This window comes from Felis catus, chromosome F2 (genome assembly GCF_018350175.1).
Source record: "Felis catus isolate Fca126 chromosome F2, F.catus_Fca126_mat1.0, whole genome shotgun sequence".
Classification (NCBI taxonomy): domain Eukaryota; kingdom Metazoa; phylum Chordata; class Mammalia; order Carnivora; family Felidae; genus Felis; species Felis catus.
This window is the reverse complement of record NC_058385.1, coordinates 44,640,732-44,659,399: the sequence shown is the minus strand read 5'-3', so window position 1 is coordinate 44,659,399 and position 18,668 is coordinate 44,640,732. Positions and strand designations below refer to the sequence as shown.

Sequence of the window (18,668 nt, the reverse complement as noted above, 5' to 3'; positions counted from 1 at the left end):
TGGATGAAGAGGACAGCTGAGGCTGCCAGCAGAGATCACCCACTGGGAGTTTCTCAGGGGAAAAGAAGGAGCTAAGATGACGGCTATCAGGGGCCAGCAGAGGAAGACAAAGCCCTGGGCCTCGCTCATCCCTGTGGCTGTCTGTCAGATGTGGTGGCCTGCTGCAGAGACCTTCCTTTCTTCTGTTTCTCTCTGTACCCTTCCTGGGCTATCTCACCCGTGGCCTCAACGTCCACCTCGCAGGTGAGGGGTCCTGTCCCAGTCTCCCCCCTGCACACCTCCATCCGCACGCTCCCAGGCACTCAGGCAACACCACCGAACCTCAGGGACAGGTCCAGGGATTCCCTGTCTCTCTTGGTGGCACCACCATCTACCCCATCACCGACCAAGCCAGACCTCCAGTCATCCCAGCCTCCCTCTCCACGTCCAGTCATTGACTGAATCCTGTAGAGCCAACCACCCTGGCAACCCGCTCTGCCCCTTCCTGTCCAGCCCACTCCCTTCCCATCGGACCTCAAATAGGTCTCCTGGCCCCTGCACACCTCCCCGCTGCTGCCAGAGTCGAGTTCTGACAGCACTGACTTGGTCAGATGTCCCACCCCAGTGACCAAAGAATGAAGCTCGAGCCCCTTCAGCCTTTTCTCTGGACTGGTTTGCACCGTGCTTCTCCTCAGCTCCTCTGACTCCCACGCGCTGGCCTGTGTGGGCCTCCTTGTCTGTGCTCGTGTAGGTCCCTGTTCACGGAGGTTTCCTCCCTTCCCTTCCCCCCCGTGTCCCCATTTCAGACTCCCTCGGCCACCTGTGTCTGGCCAACACCTGGCTATTTCTATCTGCACCCCAGAAGTCCCATCTTCAGAAGGAAACATTTGCTGCTCCCTTCCTTGTGTCCTCACTGACCTCTTCATCCAAAACGAGTTTTGTAGCTTCCACGTCTATTCTGCCGGACCGCACACCCCTTTGGTGGAGGCGGGCAATGGAGGCGTCAGGTAGATGGTGGCGGTGGACTCCAGAACCGGTCACCTCCCAGGAGGCCACTGGTGGACTCCGAGCAGGTGACGCTGACTGGGAATAAAATGAATTCAGGCCTAAAATGACCACATCAAACTTAGCCTTTCCTATTCTCCCTAATTTTCCGTCTGCCCTTTCCCTTCAGTCTCCTATGCCTTTTCTTTCCTTCACCCTCTCCTCTGTCCCCTCCTGTGAGTTTCCTCTTTTCCCTGGCTTCTTTCTATCCCTTCTTCCTTCTGTGGGAGTTTGCACCAGCTCCTAGGCACGCCTCCCCCCTTTTCCCTGTTGTGTCTCTTTCCCCTTCACCATGTCTTTGAGGCCTCATTTGTATCTACCTTCTACTAAAAGCATCCGCTTGTCACCTGCAGACACAATCATTGGCTTTGGACAATTTAGCCAGAAGGATGATAAGATTGACAAATGAGGTCACAGAATGAGGAAAATGTTGCAGATTTTCAGACCTACAGTATCAACTGGGTATAACGCCCAGATAAGGTCCTTGGGCAGAGATGCTAGTTAAAAGTTCTCCTAAAAATAAGAGGAGATAATAACCATGCGAGCACAGTATGTAAGTTCTTCCCCACAGAGGTGTTCGTTTTCCTTTTAAGACACAAGGCATCCTGGCCTCAAAATATTCCTGAACATCCATTTTCTACCCCTGGTGGAGGGAGGACACCCGCTATGCCCCTCTGCGGCGATCGCAAGTGCCTCTCCGTGCCGCGTGTGGGTCCCTCAGCACCCTTCCTCGGCCACTGCTGTGAGCCCGGAGGCAGGCTGACACAGCCTGTGGCATGCCCTTGCGCCCATTATGCAGAAGACACGTGCAGGCACCACGGCTCCTGAGAATTAAGTGTGGTGGGGGGGTGATCCGTCTGCTCTGGCTCCACTCGGGGGCCCCGGGACCTCTTAGAAACAGGGTGGGCGATCCACCCTGCTTTACAAAGGGAACAAACATAAATGGCAAGAGCCCTGAAGCCACATGGGATCAATGTGATTTTCCTCTCTGTCCTTTGATTTAATAGCAGGAATTAGATTAGGTGTAAATAGTATAAAGCCCAAAGGAGACACCTGTAGGTTATGTTAAAACTCTATTCACCTGGCAGAGACCCCGGTCCCAACATTCCTCTGGTATCACGATCCCTGAAACTTCCATCTATCGTGGCTGGCTGCTGAAGAGAGAAATGAGAGAAAACAGGTTCATGAGCAGTCCCTCTGCTCTGCTTAGGAATAAGTCTAGGATATCAGGACCGGCTCACTGTTACTATGTGGACGTAGAGGGGCCTGTAGAAATTCTGTTTCTCTATTGTGATGGAGAATTGGCCAGAGCTTTAAGGATGATCTAATCCAACCCTTTCACTTTGCAGCAGTGGATGTAAGGCTCAGGCCAAATGATGTGTGTAAGATCACAGAATTGAAGGCAAAACTGGGAGTAAAGCTCAGGGACCTTCCCACAGACTCGCCGTGGCCTTTGCGATAGCTCGTGGTCTAGGGCACTACCAGGGTAAATGGGTGCTGAGGGCTGGTTCTATGTATCGCCCAGCAATACTCACACCAAACCAGCCGGGGCACTCAGGTTACCCAGGACCCAAGTTACTGTCGGGGAGGTACTGCAGCAGCAGAGACAATGGCACCCGGCGGGCAGAGGGTTGGCATGGGCAGGCCCCCCAACAGTGGTGCTGAGCAAGACAGTGTAGAAGGGGATCATCCTGCGAGAGCTGTCTGTTTCACGAGGGCTCCAAGAATAAATGACCATCCCTTCCACAAAGCAGTCTGGAGGCTCCAGATCCTGGTGAAAAGGGTACCACCTCTATATGCCTACAAAGAAGAAGTAACAGCTCTTCCTTCCCAACAAATGCTCAAAAAGCCTAGCCTTTCCTAGGAAACCCGGTTCCCCATGCCGAACACCCTTGCGGGGTTTGCCACTCCATACATAATTGAAGTGCCTTAAGGAAGCGTAAATAATCTTTTTCTATTTAATCTTCGGGGCTGGAGTCCTGAGTGCGTCAGCGTCCCTCCTCACTCTCGAGTCCAGGCACGGAGACTCGAGTGCAGCCACCAGACATAATGGTTCAGCAGGGCCTGTGTTAATGCTTGCACAGTAGTGTGTTAATGAGTGTTAAAACTGACATCGCAAATACAGCGTTCTCAATTTTGAAAATTACAACTCTGTAACAAGTCATGCTGTTAAAACATACAGGAAATACCAGTTAAGCCTTCAAGTAGACAACACGCAGCCTGTACAGATCACTGCTATCCCAAAGTGCAGAACAAATCATTTCCTTTGAAATGAGGCAAGAATTAGCAGGTAGTTCAGGTATTCGAGTACTAAGAGAAGTAGAAATAACAAATCCGAATATTAAATACCAATTACTACCTTAGGAGCTACAAATCGGCTCTGCATTGCAACATGCCCCTCCTCGGGAGCAAACCCAGGAAATGAGGGCCTTTGGCAGAAAACAAAAACCTATAACCAATATCCATGCGGTCAAGACACAGGGTCACTTCCCAACTGACACTTTTGAAGTGCTCTTCACATACGTAGTGAGAAGAGCCTGGTCCATATATTTGTCCCAACGGCATTGGAAATGCTGAGAGGGAGCTGCTCTTGAGCCACAGCTGGAAATAAGCAACCTGAAGCTTCTATCGGGTCCCCCTAGAGGAGGTATATGGGTCAGTCTGACAGCTTGGTGGCCGAAGACATCACCTCATAATTATAGTCTTAACTCCAGAAACAGAGCACAAAATTAACCTGATCCTCCCTGATTAGTTTCAGAGGCCAGAAGAAACTGCTACATAAAGATGTTATCTAGTATCAGTCAGAGCCCAATTGAGAGCACTTGTGAACTCTGTCCCTCGGTGGTACTCTGGAGGAGAGGAAGGTTCTTTCTCCTGGGCCACAGTCAGGTGCCATCCTTTGTGGGAATTAACTCCAGGGTTCAAGCCAGCTGGGTTGTTCTCTCTCCCTCTTATCTGAAACCACCACTTGGAGAAGTCGATGCTATTAGGACATTCTCATGCTCAGAAGTGACTGCCGTTCCAGGATGGGCACAACAATATTTTATACAAGTGTATAAATATATACAAGAGATGTTAAAAAGACAGTCTCTAAAGCACTTTGGGATTCCCCCAATGAAAGGCACCAAAAAAATGCAAGTCATTACTAAAATGAAAAGTCAAGTTTTCTAGCGTTCGCATCTGTGAAGAGCAACCACTAGGGATATCTCTTTTTTGGTGGTAAAACCTGCCTGTTGAGAAAAATACTCATGAGAGTGACTGAGTTATTCTGCCTCCTTCCTTGTTTCAACTTTTTCATGACCTTTGTGGCCCGTGACCATGGACACCATGCTCAGTGACCTGGTACCATCATCCTTGCCAAACTGAATGGTCCTGACAGATTTGTACCCTCCCCTGCCCTCAGTGCAGCTAGGAATCGTTTCATAAATTCTCTGCCATCCGGTGCTGGAAACACGAGCCTAGTGCAAATGCTAAAAAACAACCTGCTCTTCTGACCTGGTGGCCAGTTGCCCCTAAGTCATCGCATCTCTCCTGATACTTCTGACCAAGAGACGAAGACGGTAAATTGTCTGGCATTAGGAAGTGGCCACCTCCTCGCCCTTCCCCCATGAGGCTCCAGTACGATGGAAGGATTTGAACTTGGAACTCAGGGGTGTAAGGGACTGGTGCATTCATCCAACAGATTGCTCACTCTGTAGAAGCCATGGCAACTCTAAGTAGCAAAGCCTTCTGACAAGATCCTGAGGTCTGTGTTTTCTTCAACCAGCAGAAGGCCCCAAACTTGCATAAAAAGCCAGCCTTTCTCCTCGCTGAGACCCCGGGATTCGGCAGCCTTTTCAAAGACCGAACAGTAACAAAAACCAACCGACGAACCACCTGACTACCTGGAAGATAACAGAGAACTACATTACAAAGAGGCCCAGATTGCCTTCACCATGTTGTGTGCTAGTTGACTGAAGAAGAGGAGAGAGGGCATTGTGGAGAAGGAAAGCGTTCTCAACCTTCAGCACAAGCGGAGAAATTTAAAGGTCTTTTAAGTAGCAGCAAGCTTTGCAAGAAGTTTGCCATTATATGTGACATTTTATGAAGTAACGATGTTTTGTTTTACAGCTCTTTCCTTGCTCCTGGCCTCTCCCCACCCTCTCCCGTCGAAAGGCTGTTGAAATGGAAATAATCACTACAGTATTTCCATCCTGGGTAAGCCACACAGCCTTCATTCATGCATGGCTATATTCTGAGTACACACTTGCACGCCGCCCGGTTTCCATGTCAAACCAGGAACTCCAGGGCAATTAGAGCATCCTATATAACATACTGTATCCTGGAAGCAAAATTACCTAAGTTCTGCTTGGAAATAAAAGGGCTCTCATTTTATGAGCTACCAGAGCAGGCAACAAAGTTTCTAAGCTACTGCCCTTGCTAGCAACCCAATAATGTTTGCCTCAGGGAGATAATACAACAGTAAACCTCTTTTTAGTTGAGAAAGACAACACGACCTTATTTCTAAACATCTTAAAAAATAAATATTTCAAAAACATGCTTTGATCTAAGACACGGCAAAGTTTGGTCAGTGGCCTAGACCAGGAACCTCAGCCAGAAATAAATGTCTCCACGGCCACCGTAGGAAAATGAAGGCCTGATTTTGAAGGTCTTCAGGTATCCCGCAATTTAGCCCCCGTTTAGCTGAAGCCCTGTCCCTAATGCTTCTCTTTTGGGAAAAAAATACTCAACCTTCACCACATGTTTAACTAAGTAACATTCTCTAAAAGTGACATTTACGAGATGAACATCAGTGTACCCATGCAAGCCACAGAGTTACAGATGATTTGTAAAAACAACTCACAGCCTTGCATCCGTCATATGCGCTTAACTTCACGTTCTTTGTTTTGGTATCGCAACTAAATGAAAGCAATGGATAGAGAACTGAGATTTTGTTTTCAGCTGACTGGGCAAAATCTCATCACATCCTTGCTGACCTCACCAATGTGTTTCCACGGGACAGAGTTGTGGGGGCTTTTTGTACAGAACTCACATGACAACCTCAGAAACAAGAGCACAAACAACTCACAGACAGTACTGGGCCACGAGCACTAGAAGAGAGTACACAATAAACAGAAAAAATTAGCATTCTGGGTGGTACTCATCTGGCAGAAAGGTGAACATTTTACGCCCACGATGCAAAGACCAGTGAGTGTCATTTCATTGAAGGGTGCAAAGGCATGGTGTCTGACACAACACCCTCTAAAAAGGATTCTAAATACTGTAAAAGCAACCTGGGGTGCACAACCCATGCATCTCTCCCCTTTGGGGCTGGGCATACTCCTTACGCCATAACTCTAAGGTGCCTGGACTGTGCCAGAGGCACCAGAGGCAGCTCAGCAACGTAGGTTTGAGGATGACAAGTCCTCTCGGCTAATGTAGGGAATCATTTAAACTTAGTTCACTTGGTGAGCTCCTGCTCATGTTCGTCAGGCTTGCCATGAGGGATTTAACTTTATGTGCATAGTAGTCCCTTAAATTGACAGAGGGAACCTCCTTCATTCCATCTCCGAAGTCACAGCTGCGCATGGCACTCTCAAGTTGCTTTTGGCGCCGATAAAAGTGGGAGAACTTGTTGAAGATCAAGGTGATGGGCAGTACCACCACCAGGATACCCGCCAAGATGCAGGCAGAGGCGGTCAGCTTCCCTGCGGTGGTTCCCGGGACCACATCCCCGTACCCCACAGTGGTCATACTGACGGTGGCCCACCACCAGCAGGCAGGGATGGTGGTCAGGCCCTCATTCTCTTCCTTTTCAATGGTGTAGGCCACTACAGAGAAGATGGAAATCCCCACAGAGAGATAGAGCAAAAGCAGCCCTACTTCTTTGTAGCTGTATTTCAGGGTGGCGCCCAGGGAGCGGAGGCCAGTGGAGTGTCTAGCCAGCTTTAAGATGCGGAAAATCCGCATCAGCCTCAGGACCTGGGCCACCCTGCCCAAGTTGGCCAGGGTAGGTGTGCTCTCTACCACCAGATTCACCACCAGAGTGATGTAAAAGGGTACAATGGACATGAGGTCAATAAGGTTTAGGGCATTCTTGAAAAATTTGAGGAAGTCAGGGGCCACAGCAAACCTGGCCACCAGCTCAAACGTGAACCAGGCGATACCAAAGTGCTCCACAATTTCGAACCTGGGGTCCTCTCCAGGGTTGCCCTGGCTGTCAGGTATTTGGAAGTCCGGCAGGCTATTCAGGCACATGGTGATGATGGACCCCAACACCACCAGGATGGACAAGATGCTGAAGACCCTGCTCAAGACCGAGTAGCCAGGGTTGTCCAGCGCCAGCCACAGCTGCCTGCGGAAGTTGCCCAGCGGCTGCCCATCAAACTTGGAGGCATCGTTGTAGAAGGCCAGGATCTCGTCGAAGGAGGATGTGGTGCTCTCCTGGTCGCTCTGCTCATCCCACTTCTCCTGTTCCGGCTCCACTTTGCGGCCATGGTAGCTGTAGCTGCAGCAGGAGTCGATGAAGAACTCGTTTATGCCCCAGTACTCGATCTCCTGGCTGAAGGAGAAGACGCACAGCTCGGCCATGACGTGAAGCTTGCCAGTGTGGTAGAAATGCAGCACATAGGGGAAGAGCTCGGGGTTGCGGTCAAAGTAGAACTCACGCTGGACATCGTCGTAGTCATCACAGAGCTCCAGAATGGCCTCGCGCGAGTGGCAGAGCAGCAGGCGGCCCAGACGCGTCTCAGGAAAGCGCAGCAGGGTGTGCGAGCGCAGCCGCCTCTTGAAGCCTCCTACGTTGATGCGGATCTCTCCATCTTCGACGTTGGCCTCCGACACGTCCCACAGGCTCCGGCGGGTCATGCTGGAGACGCCCGGCCGCCCGTGCCACGCGGGGGCGCTACACCTGAAGGCGGAGGAAACGGCGTCCTGTGAGCGCGGGGTGCCCAAGACCACGGCTCCCCTCTCCTTTCTCCCCACCCCTCTCTGGCGAGCCCAGTCCTCCCCAGGCGGGCCTCTGGGGGGCTGAAGGGCACTGGGATAGGGGGAAGGTTCCGTGGGGTTTGGCCCCCTCCCAAGGAAAGGTTTGGGAGGAGAAGGTATGTTTTCAGTAGCATGGCTGCGCCTCCATCCCCACCCCGGGGGTCCTGTCGGTCGCTTTACGCTTGTGGGGGTCGCGCCCCCGCGGCTCAGAGAGCCCAGGGGGGCTGAAAGCTGACCTTGCCCGTGGGCAGGCCGAGGAGACACCCCCGCCCGCTCGCCGCAGACAGGCGGGACTGTACCTGGGATGCGCACGGGCAGGGCTGGGCCGAGGGTGGGGGACGCGCAGCTTCGGCAGGGGGGGCGGAGAAATTCACCGCTCGAGTCTGTAAACCCGGGCTGTGGGTAGGGGGCCAGCCTGGCGTCCACTGCGTCCAGCCCTCACGACTGGAGCCCCCTAGCCCCCCTCCCCGGGCCTCCCCGCCCGCCTGGCGCGGTGCCCGGGAGCCGCGTGCGCCGCGCCTTACCCAGCGGAGCTGCCCAGGCTCGCCCTGCGCGTTCTGGAAGCGCTTACCTGCAAGCACCGGGGCCCGCGGCCGAGGCCGGCGGGAAACTTCCCCGACCTGCTTGTTAGCATCTCTGCGGCCGCCGCTGCCGGCTGGCTGTGCGTGTGCGCGCGGGTGCGAGTGTGTGTGCGCCTGTGTGTGCGCCCGGCGGGCCGGCGGGCGGGGTCCGCCAAGCGTCTCCTCCTGTCTCCGGCCGGAGATGCTGCCGCCGCCCGCAGTTGCGGGAGGCTCACAGGTGGCTGCGTGGCCCCGACGCTTGCAGAGCCCCCCTCTCTCGATCCGCATGCCCCTCAGCGCCCGAGAGAGACAGCAGCCCGCGCCGCAGGCGCCGGCGGGAGCGGGAGCGGGAGCGGGAGCGGAGCCGGTGCGCCTCGGCTTGGCCCTGCGCTGGGGCGCAGAGCGGTGGTGCTGAACGGACAGCTCCACGCGCCCCACTCCGGGGCGCGGCCGCCGCCCCAGACTCCGGAGATGGAGCTGCCGCCACCGCCTGAGCTTCTCGGCTCTCCTCCGGCGCGTCACCGCGACCCTTTTGCGCCCGCGGCTCGACGCAGGGCCGACACCTTTCCCATCCCTTGATGACAGCTATTACTGCCACGATCCCTCCTCCCAGGGCGCAGGCAGGGGACTGCCTACGGTGACCTTTCCCCACTGGGTGCTGGGCAAGAGCCCGGCCGAGGAAGGAGGGGTGGCTTGCGCGAGTCTGGGGGAAGGGCAGGGCTCCAGGGACCCCAGGTTTCCCCTTTTAGGGACCTGATGAAAAGTTTCCTGAAGCTGGGGGTGGGGGTTAGCGAAAGGCAACAGGAGGGAAGATAAGGGGCAGGGAAGCCTGAGGTCAGCTCATCTTAGCTTGCCAGGGGTGGGAGCGCAGGCCCCACCTCTTGGGAGGAAGTCAAGGGGTTCTTTGGGGGAATTCTGTGTGGGTGCCATGTGTGTACAGGCCAGTGGGGTGTGCAGGCTTTATAGGAGAGTAAGGAGCTCTGTGTTTGTGTGCGTGTGTGTGTGTGTGTGTGTGTGTGGTCTGAGGACAGTACGACTTTTCAGTATCTGTGTGCACAGTGTTGATAAAAATGGAACCTCTGAACGGTGAGGAGATAGATGTGCACAGTGTGCCAGAACAGGGGAACCTAGGGCATGTCAGTGTAGCGTGTCACAACGGGTGACTGTTAGCTCTGTGTACTGTGTGCTGTACACAGTGTAGTATTCAATGCGACTGTGACAGTGTCTGTGTGTAATAAAATAAGAACTGTGTGCCTACGGGCTCCGTGGGGACTGTGCAGGTCTGTGAGTCCAGTGCAGATGTGCTCAGTGTCTCTGTCCCCATTCCCCAGGAGACTTGTGGCCCAACTCTGAGCTCTCGGTCTCCCAAGATTGTTCCTTAAGTCACCGCCTGTTGGGCCTGAGTTGAGAAATAGACCCACAATCTCTGGGGAGCCCCCTCCCCTTGGTCTTTCAGCCCTTTCATAGACCCCATTTGCAAAGACTGGAGCACCTTGTGAGCTTAGCAGGGAGCTAGCGGGCTACAGGTCTTGGTCCGAAGTCCTGGGGAAAGCCCCTGCGGTGTGGCTCTGGACTCACGGGGGAAGCCAGCACAGCCACGGTGGAAAGCACATCCCTTCTTTCTGTGGGTCTGGCAATGCTGTCCCAGTTAGACAGGTGCTCTGTGGAGCTCCAGTGCTTTGGGGCTCCCTGGAGGGCCTGGGAAAGACCCTTGAACTGGCTCTGTGCGGGGGTTCTTGGATCCAAGCCTGGCTTCACTTAGAGGAGACCATGCCTGTGCCAGCCATTTGCCTCAGGATATGTGGGGAGGTGGGTGTGTGCAGGTGTGTTGTCTGCTGAGAGGGCTCCACCCCCACCCCCATGTCACTGCAAGCACCTGCAAGTGCAGGGGTTTCCAGGGAAGCAGCACATGTGGGAGGGGGATGAACAGGGTGGCGAGGGCCACATGAGCATCCCTTCTCTTGTGTCTGATGTTTTTAGAGAGGGGTGTGTGTGTGTGTGTGTGAGAGAGAGAGAGAGAGAGAGAGGTGGCGGAATCTGGCATTTGTCGTCTTTGTCTCCGTCCCTGTTTCTGTCAGGTCTGCATTTGGAGTACGTGCACTTCATCTCCTACCTAGTTCTGTTGGACCCACCATTTGAAGTCTGTGGCTCCCTCTGCACCTGACTGGGTTGCAGTCTGGAGGCCCCTGGGTGTCCTTTATCCCCATGGGAGTGCTGCTGAGAGTGTGCCAGCCCTTGCTGAGGGTGTGTGTGTGTCTGTAAGTACAGGCGTAATCGCTGTGTTGCTGCCTCTTTCACTCTTCTTCAACCCCCTCCCACACCTTGGGGGTGGCGGCTGTGAGATCTCCCTGCTGCAGGTGCCCTTTGCAGCAGCACCTGTGGGGCTGGCTTTGTGGGCCCAGTGACTTGCTGTCTTGCCCTTCGCTGTCATCGCCGCCGTGTGCTGCCTGGCTGCTGGCTGCCCCAAAGCTGTCAGCCCCCCTTTCTGCTTCACCAGCACATGTCTGTATGGCTTCTGCTGCATGGCCACCATCCCCAGCCACTCCCGTTCCCTTGGCCTCGCTCCTGACTCTTCTGGTTTAGCTCAGTGTATAAATCACCTTCTCCTGAAGAATTTGGAGGGCTCCCTCCCCCCACCAAAAAAATGCTTGGGTTTGATAACTCTAGGGTTCTCCTCCCTCCCCTGCTTTATGTATCTGCCTGCCTCCTTCTGTTCCTGTCTGTTTTTGTTCTTGCTCATTCCTTCTTCCTTTACGGTCGTGGGAGATTTTGCTCCACGGGCCCATAAAGACAGAGCCCCCTCTGCCTTCTGTTTCTCTTTGTTTCTCCCACACCCGCGACCACCCGGCCTGTGCTCTGCTCAGGCCCACTGGGCTCTCACCCATCTCAGCTCTGCACCCTGCTCCCGCCAGCCTCCCCTCCTCCTTCCTCTTTTCCATTCACCTTCCCTTCCTCCCTCTCTGCCACTCCCTTGTCCACTTCCGCAGCCCACGGAGCTATGCCAACATGCCCCCAGCTACTTGGCAGCCCACCGTTCCTACTTGCCCTTTGTAAGCTTTGCCTGGAGTCAAGGACAAGCCCCCCCGCCCACCTTTCCTTGAAGGGAAAATGAACTTAAGGGCTGCAAAGAGAAGCCCAAGTTTGGGGCATCTCAGTTATTTCTTGGAAAGGCTGAGGCAGAAGCTCTGTGTGTGACAGATGCCTTTGCAGAGGGTTAAGTGTATGTGACAGGCAGAGCCACTTGTTTATTTCCCAGTCACTGTGCTGAAGAGAAATGGAGCCATCTCGCTCCTTCTGTACCGGGGAAGCTGGCTGTGTTTATGGTTTATTTAGAGGTCTGAGCCCTGATCTTAAAATACAGCCGCCTGCTCCAGGCACACATCAAGGCCTACCCCCCCCCCCAGCTGGCCCTGCCAGGGAGATCCTGAAGGGGTGGGGTGGGGGAGGGTGGGAAAGGCACCCTGGGAAAGGGGACAAAGGGACCCCCAGGCCGTGGCCCAGATCCCTGCACCTGGGTGACTATTATCTCTGCCTCCCCTGCCAGCAGCACTGATCTCTCAGTGAGCCCACACATCTCAGAGTCGGCTTTTTTCTCTGACAGGCGAGGGGGCTGCTCTGGCGGCTTGGCTGAGGGGGCTGGGCTGCCTGACCTACATTCCCCACTGCAGAGAGCTGAGCGCTCATGCCTGCCATCCCACTGGAGTGGACTATTCACCTGTGTCCATCCTGCCCCCTGCCAGCCACCCTTCCCAGTGTCTCTTAAAGACACAAACCAGGTCATGTCTTTCTTTTCTGAAAACCTTCCAGAGGCTCCCTAACAAACTGAAAACAAAAGCCACTTCCTTACCACAGTTCCAAGACCCTCCACGATGCACCCCTGCCCAGCTCACAGACTTCATCTCACCTGTCTCTTCTCTACCAATTATGCTCTAGCTACATGCCCCTTTGCTCCATCCACAGGGCCTTTGCACCTACTATTCTCTGCTCATCATGGCAGCTCGACAAGGCAGTTTCCTGTAGCTCAGGTCTTGCGTTAAATGTCACCTCCTCAAAGGGGCCTAACCGCTCAATTTAAACTGGATCCCACATGGGGCACCTGGATTGTTCAGTTGGTTAACCGTCCGACTTCGGCTCAGGTCATGATCTTGCGGTACATAAAGTTCGAGCTCTGAGTCAAGCTCTGTGCTAACAACGCAGAGCCTGGAGCCGTTTAGGGTTCTGTATCTCCCTCTCTCTCTGCCCCTCCCCCGCCCCTGCTCACACTCTGTCTCTCTCTCTTCTCAAAAATAAACATCAAAATAAATTTTAAACTGGATCCTGCAGTTTCTATTATTTCTCACACAGAACTTATAGTAAATAGTTATTGAACATGTGATTGAATGATGAATGAACGGGGCTGAGTCTTGACCCCACCTCCTCTTCCTCTGATGGATCAAGAAGGCAGTTGGAAAATGAGGAGTTGCTGTGCCTGGGGCTATGGCTTGGGGACCCCAGACTCTGGGGTGCTCTCCCAAGTAATTGGTTAGACTAATGGGTCTCATCCCTGGCTGCACATTAGAATCACTCAGGAGCTGTTGAAATAGTCAATGCCCCTGGATGCCTGGGGTCTCACCCTAGACCAATTAAATCAGAATCCCTGATGTAGGGCCAGGGAATCAGTGTTTTCTTAAAGCCCCTAAGTGATCGCAATATGGAGCCAAGATTGAAAGCTTGAGCCGCATGTCTTTGTGAACGTGAACACAGAACTGTATGCCTACGTGCAGCTCAATGGTCAGCACCAAAGGCAGGGGCTGTATCTTGCTCAGCTTAGTAAACACTCACACCCACCCCAACTGTTAAGTTGTGCCTGCCCCAGTGGCTACCATAAATGCTGGTATAGGTGTGCCTCTCAGAATCACTTACTTTAATGATAATTTGTGATTAGGAATAGTCAAGGTTCCTTCCCTACCTCGGAAGAGGATGCATTCGTGAGTGAGCCTTTATTATGTGAACAGCGGTGATGGGGACTGGGAACCAGGGAGCCAGCAGGCCTGTCTAGGTGGATTTAGGGTAGAAAGGGCACAGAGAAGTGGCTAGGGGTGGAGGCAGACCAAAGAGAAGAGGGAAGCAGGAGGGGTAGGGGGCAGGTCCTGAGCTGGGCAATTGGCCTGAGCCTTGGGAAGGAGGGCACTGGGGAGGGAAGGAACGAGACGTGTGGGAGATTAAGAGACAAAATGGGGGACAAAGGTTTTAAGTTTTGCTGCATTATGAATGCAATTCCTCATTAAGTGTTTTCTCAAGAGGCAACAGTAAATATTTCTATCACTTTTGTATTGTTTTTCGTTGCAGGACTGAATATATTATAGGTGGGTCCTTGCCTAGGCTGTTTGCTTTTATCCCCAGAGACCACCCTCCCCTCCTCCTACAGCCCTCCATCCCTAGGCACCCCTGGAGGTCGACAAGGGAGGGAAGGTTGTTTCTGAAGGGCTCCTCTTTGAGTTCCTTAGTAAAAAGAGATGTCCAGAGGTCCCACAGCTGGCAGACATAGGAGTTGGGGCCTCAAGGTCCTGACTCTTGTGTCTCTCTCTGAGAGCCTTCTCCTTGGGAGGCCCTCCCTAGGAGCCCTGCTGGCTGCTGCTCCATGCGGGCCCTTTCATGGATCTCCCAGAATATCCTGGGAAGAGGCTGAAATAATTAAGATAAAACTGATTAAATGCAGACTTAAGGTCACCGCAAGGGAAATGACTCAGAGGACAACATGTCACCCAGGTAGCAGCCCTCCCAGTCTCACCTTCACCTGCCTCTTGGGCTCTGTCTCCTCCCTACCCCAGGCCTTCCTGAAAGCTCACGGTGTGGAGTTTGAGCCACAGAGACCCAGGAGACCCCCCTCTCTCTGCGTCAGACATGTCATTTCTGTTGTCCCTCCTCTACTGACCCTTCTCTGGGTGACTGTCAGCTGGACTGAAGCCTCCAGTTCTCAGCCCGGCGCTAATCTCTGGGCCTATCAAGACACTAGATCAGGACAATCTGCCTTAAGGCCCTTACTTGTGGGAGTGGCATCTCAGCCCAGCAGGTGGCTGATGAAGATAAGGTGGCAGAGAAAATGACGCCGAGGGTGAAGACAATGAGGGCAGCAGCAGAGGGAAGCCTGGCGGCTGGGGTATGTGCCCTGGAGGCAGGCTGCTTGTGTCCCAGTCCAGCTCTTCTTTCTCCATGTGCCTGGTGAAACATTTGCCCCCTCCATGCTTTGAGGTCTTCATCTTGAAAACCTGTGACAGTCGCAAACTCACAAGGTTATCTCGAGAAGAAAAGGAGCATTAAAGAGCTATAGCAAGGCCTGGCACATAGCGAGTGCTTCAAATGTGAACCGTGACCAGTACTGATGGCTGAGCGCTTGTGATGTGATCTGCCTTGTGTTAAGTGGGGGGTTTAGACTCCAACATGGCTCTCTGGTCCCAGATATGCCCTCTTAACCATCTCAGGTAGGTGCAGAATTAGTCAGGGCAGGCTAATTGCTATAATGAATACCCCCCAGATGCCGATAGTTTAACATGATAAAAGGACCATTTCCTGCTTCGGTTATACTCCAACTGGGTGTTTGGACCGGCCTTCCAGGACTCAAGTGATCCCAGTCTCCTCCCTAGAGCAGCTTCCAGGACTTTGGGCCCCTTCCTTGGGATCCTCTGCATCAAGATGGCACACGAGCGAAGAGAACGTGGAGGATGGCACGAAATGTTTCCAGGGCCAGGTCTGGAAGTGGCTGACTGCGTTTCTGCCCATATTCCTTTGATAGGACTTAATCACATGGCCCCATGTAACTGGAGAGAGGGGGAGAGGAGGTTGTAGAAGAGAAATTAGCATTCTCTGTTGCCATGCATGTGTAGAAGCCGGTAGACGTCCTGCATCCATTCTCCGGAGATAGGAGGAGAGAACACACGAAGATGCCCCCTGGCTGTTTACCATGAGGTGGCTGAAGGTGTCCCAGCTGGAAGGGCTTTGCTCCAGGACGCAGGCCCAGGGTGCCCTGTCTCTCTAGGAGTCCTGAGCCGGCACTGAGGAATGGTTTTGTCTCAGATAAGGCCTTATTCCCCTTTTTTCAGTACTTTTCCACACCACATATTTGAAGAAAGGTGTCAGTCCCAGTGCTTGGTTGGAATCAGCAGATAATTAGGCAGAAAAAGTGTGTAATAAAGGAGGTCACAAACTTCTAGGAGAGAAATGAGACTTGGAAGCTGCAGAAGCTAAAACCCCACCCTCTTCCTCCTGCTTTGATCTTCACTCCTTCCCTAGGCTGGGAACTTGGGAGAAATTACTCAGGGAAAGAGTCCCTTTCTGCCCTGGCCTGCATTTCATTTATCATGCCCACCCATCTACCCTGGGACACGTTCCCCGCTCCCCACACCTCCCTCAGCTCAGAGGTGATCAGAGCTGCTGCTCTCAGGCCCTCCCTCTTCCGTGAAAGTGACAGCCACCCAACTATCCATCTATCGCCCATCGATTGATCCATCCATCCACCCACTTCCCATCCCACACCCTGGATGCCTCTGTGGGCTCCTGTTTCTATGGTTACTCCAGGGCCTTAGTTTGCTTTGGGTTTGCTGAAAGATTCTCCTTTCTAGACTGTTCCCAAAGCAGCCTTACTGCCGGACTCAAACCCTTGATCGCTGGTAGGTTGTCCTGCTTCTCACAGCTCTGCCTACCTGCGGATCACACACTGCTTGCACATCGGTCCATCAGGGTGATCAGCTTCCTAGATTTAAAATAACAGCTTTCTAGTATTTGAACAGAGAGGTGATCTGGAAATACAACGTCTGGGAGGCTGCCACAGGAAAACAAGTGGAAGTTCCCAGAGATAGGTAGGGCCCCTTTGCGATAGTAACAAAAGCTAACATTTCCTGGGCACTTACTATAAGCCAGGCACTGTTATAAGGATTTCACGTCCATGAACTAGGTCAATTCTCACAACGACTCTGTGGGGCACGTATTAGGATTATCTGAGAGGAAACAGGCACAGAAATATTGAGTAGCATGTTCAAGGTTATAGAGCTAACCGGCAACAGAGCTGCGATTTGGAGCAAGACAGTCTGACTCTAGAGATTTCTTCTGACACACTGCATTCGTGACCTCTCTACAGCCTTTCCTTCCTACTCCTGGATTCTGGAAGCTTCCCTGGTTCATTTTTTTCAAGATAGGAAGTAGGTTTCGAACACCTCCCCACTACTCAGCTCTGCTCTGAGGGCAACGAATGCCCATATGCGAGAACTCCCCACCCCCACTTTCCACCCTAGACCCACTCGACAGCAGCTTTCTGTTGCTCAGAAGACTGGGTGGGCCACAGCTGTTCTCATGAGGAGCTCTCTGACCCTCCCCACCCTCAGCTGGTCTGTCTGTGGGCTCTAGAGGTTTCCTCAGGTCATAGCCAAGTGGCAGCTTGTCCTCAGAGGCCTTCAGGAGGATGGGAAGATGCAATCCCATCAGAGAAACCCAGCTGAGGGAAGACACAAGATGTTCCCCACGAGTGACAAAAAACCAATTCACACTCTTTCCTGCAGCCAAAAAATTAAGCTAATTTTTCACTTCTCTGCTTACGTGCAACTCAACTAAACATAGGCATCTAAGAATGCAAACAATGACTAGATTTTCTTAATTTAGGGCAGTTTTAATTAAATCTTGCTAAGATGACAGAGGGTCTGGATATTTTTATCATGGCAGGAAGCAATGTGATTGGGAAGAGGTGGGGAACACGATGCTGGAAACACCTCCCTTGCCCATCTCCCATCCCGGACTGACCTTCCAGGCCCGCCCCGTTAAGCACAGCTCCAGCTCCTGAGAAAAGGTGCGGTCTTCTTGAAATTCTGGTTTCCTTTGCTCTTTTTTTTTTTTTTTACCAGACTAGTTTCCTTACACCACGCTCTTCCTAGCTAACTGGAGTAGAAAATTCCAAATGATTTGGGGGGAAAAAAGTTTATAAATTACAGAGTTATCTTTGAGAAAACGTTTGGACTTTTCTGAAGTTCATGGCATAAATATGAAGAAACCAAAAGTTTCTAAGGTAGAGTCTTCCAGTGCATACTGCTTACCCACATCCAGTGTTCCTCTCTCTCGGGCATATAGAAGGATGGCATTTCCCCATCCTCTCCCAAGTTTGAAGGAACCACGTGACTTGTTCTGGCCAATGAGCTGTGTCTGGAGGTATTGCGTCCTATGTGGGCCAGAGCACTTGACTGCCGGCGTGAGAGGCTGCAGCTATTTCTTCCCTTGCTGTGAAAGTACATATTGCGATGACGATGCCTCAAGATCAAAGCAGCCTGGATCCTTGAGCACCTACATAGAGCACAGCCGCCCTGGATGCTCCTGGATTTGAAGCAGACTCTTGTGTGTTTGAGGGATACATTTTAGTTGGGCTATATTCCTGAGCTTTGAGGAGAGTTGGCTGTTTCCCACAGCAGAATCTCTTCCATCCTGATTAATACAACATTTTTTTCTGATAATCGTTGTACAATAGCACCCCATTATTTTAATTATTTTAAATGAGACTATTTTGGAACTTCAAAAAATCGTTGGTCCTACATCGTCTGGAATAGCCCATAGTCTGGGCTGAAGTTTACTTTTGCCAGATCTGAATAAGATTGCTGGAGAACATATTTAATTTATTTAAATAAAACGTTATGTGTCAACAGGAGGCTTTCAAATTTACCAAAAGTCCAGGGTAAGGTTAAAAGCAGTCCCTCAGAATAAAAGTAGTCAGAATGGGAGGCAGATTCATTTCTCAGAGAAGTATGCGTGTGGGCAGGTCCATGAGTGAAAACATTGACTTATAGAAGGGAACAGTAACTGAGTGGTTGAGAAGTCCTGAGAAGATGTCTGAAGAAGAATTTTAAGAGGTTTTTCCATGATGTGCTGCCCGACCAAGAAAACCCGTTAAGCTATATTAGTGAAGGTAATGCCAACAAGTATAATAAATACATGTATTATGTCTCAAGTGTGATAGAAGTTTACTTCTTACATAAAGCCCAAAACACTTGTTCTAATTGGTGGATCGTTGCCCTCCAAGTGGTGAGTCGGGGAACTGGGCTCCTTCCCATAGTCAACACCACCTTCCAATGGTGCAGAGCTCATCTGCATCCAGCCGCAAGGCAA

At 52.3% G+C, this 18,668-nt stretch overlaps 1 protein-coding gene across 1 annotated transcript; it reads right to left on the bottom strand.

Moving 5' to 3' along the window:
• Window positions 1–3,092: 3,092 nt before the first annotated feature.
• On the bottom strand, window positions 3,093–9,470 carry KCNS2 (potassium voltage-gated channel modifier subfamily S member 2). Its single transcript, XM_019822937.3, has 2 exons — window positions 8,561–9,470; window positions 3,093–7,912 (listed from the first exon to the last, which is right to left on the bottom strand). The coding sequence occupies exon 2, from the start codon at window positions 7,867–7,869 to the stop codon at window positions 6,436–6,438; it is 1,434 nt and encodes a 477-aa protein (XP_019678496.1). The 5' UTR covers window positions 7,870–7,912; window positions 8,561–9,470; the 3' UTR covers window positions 3,093–6,435.
• Between the last annotated feature and the right edge of the window lie 9,198 nt (window positions 9,471–18,668).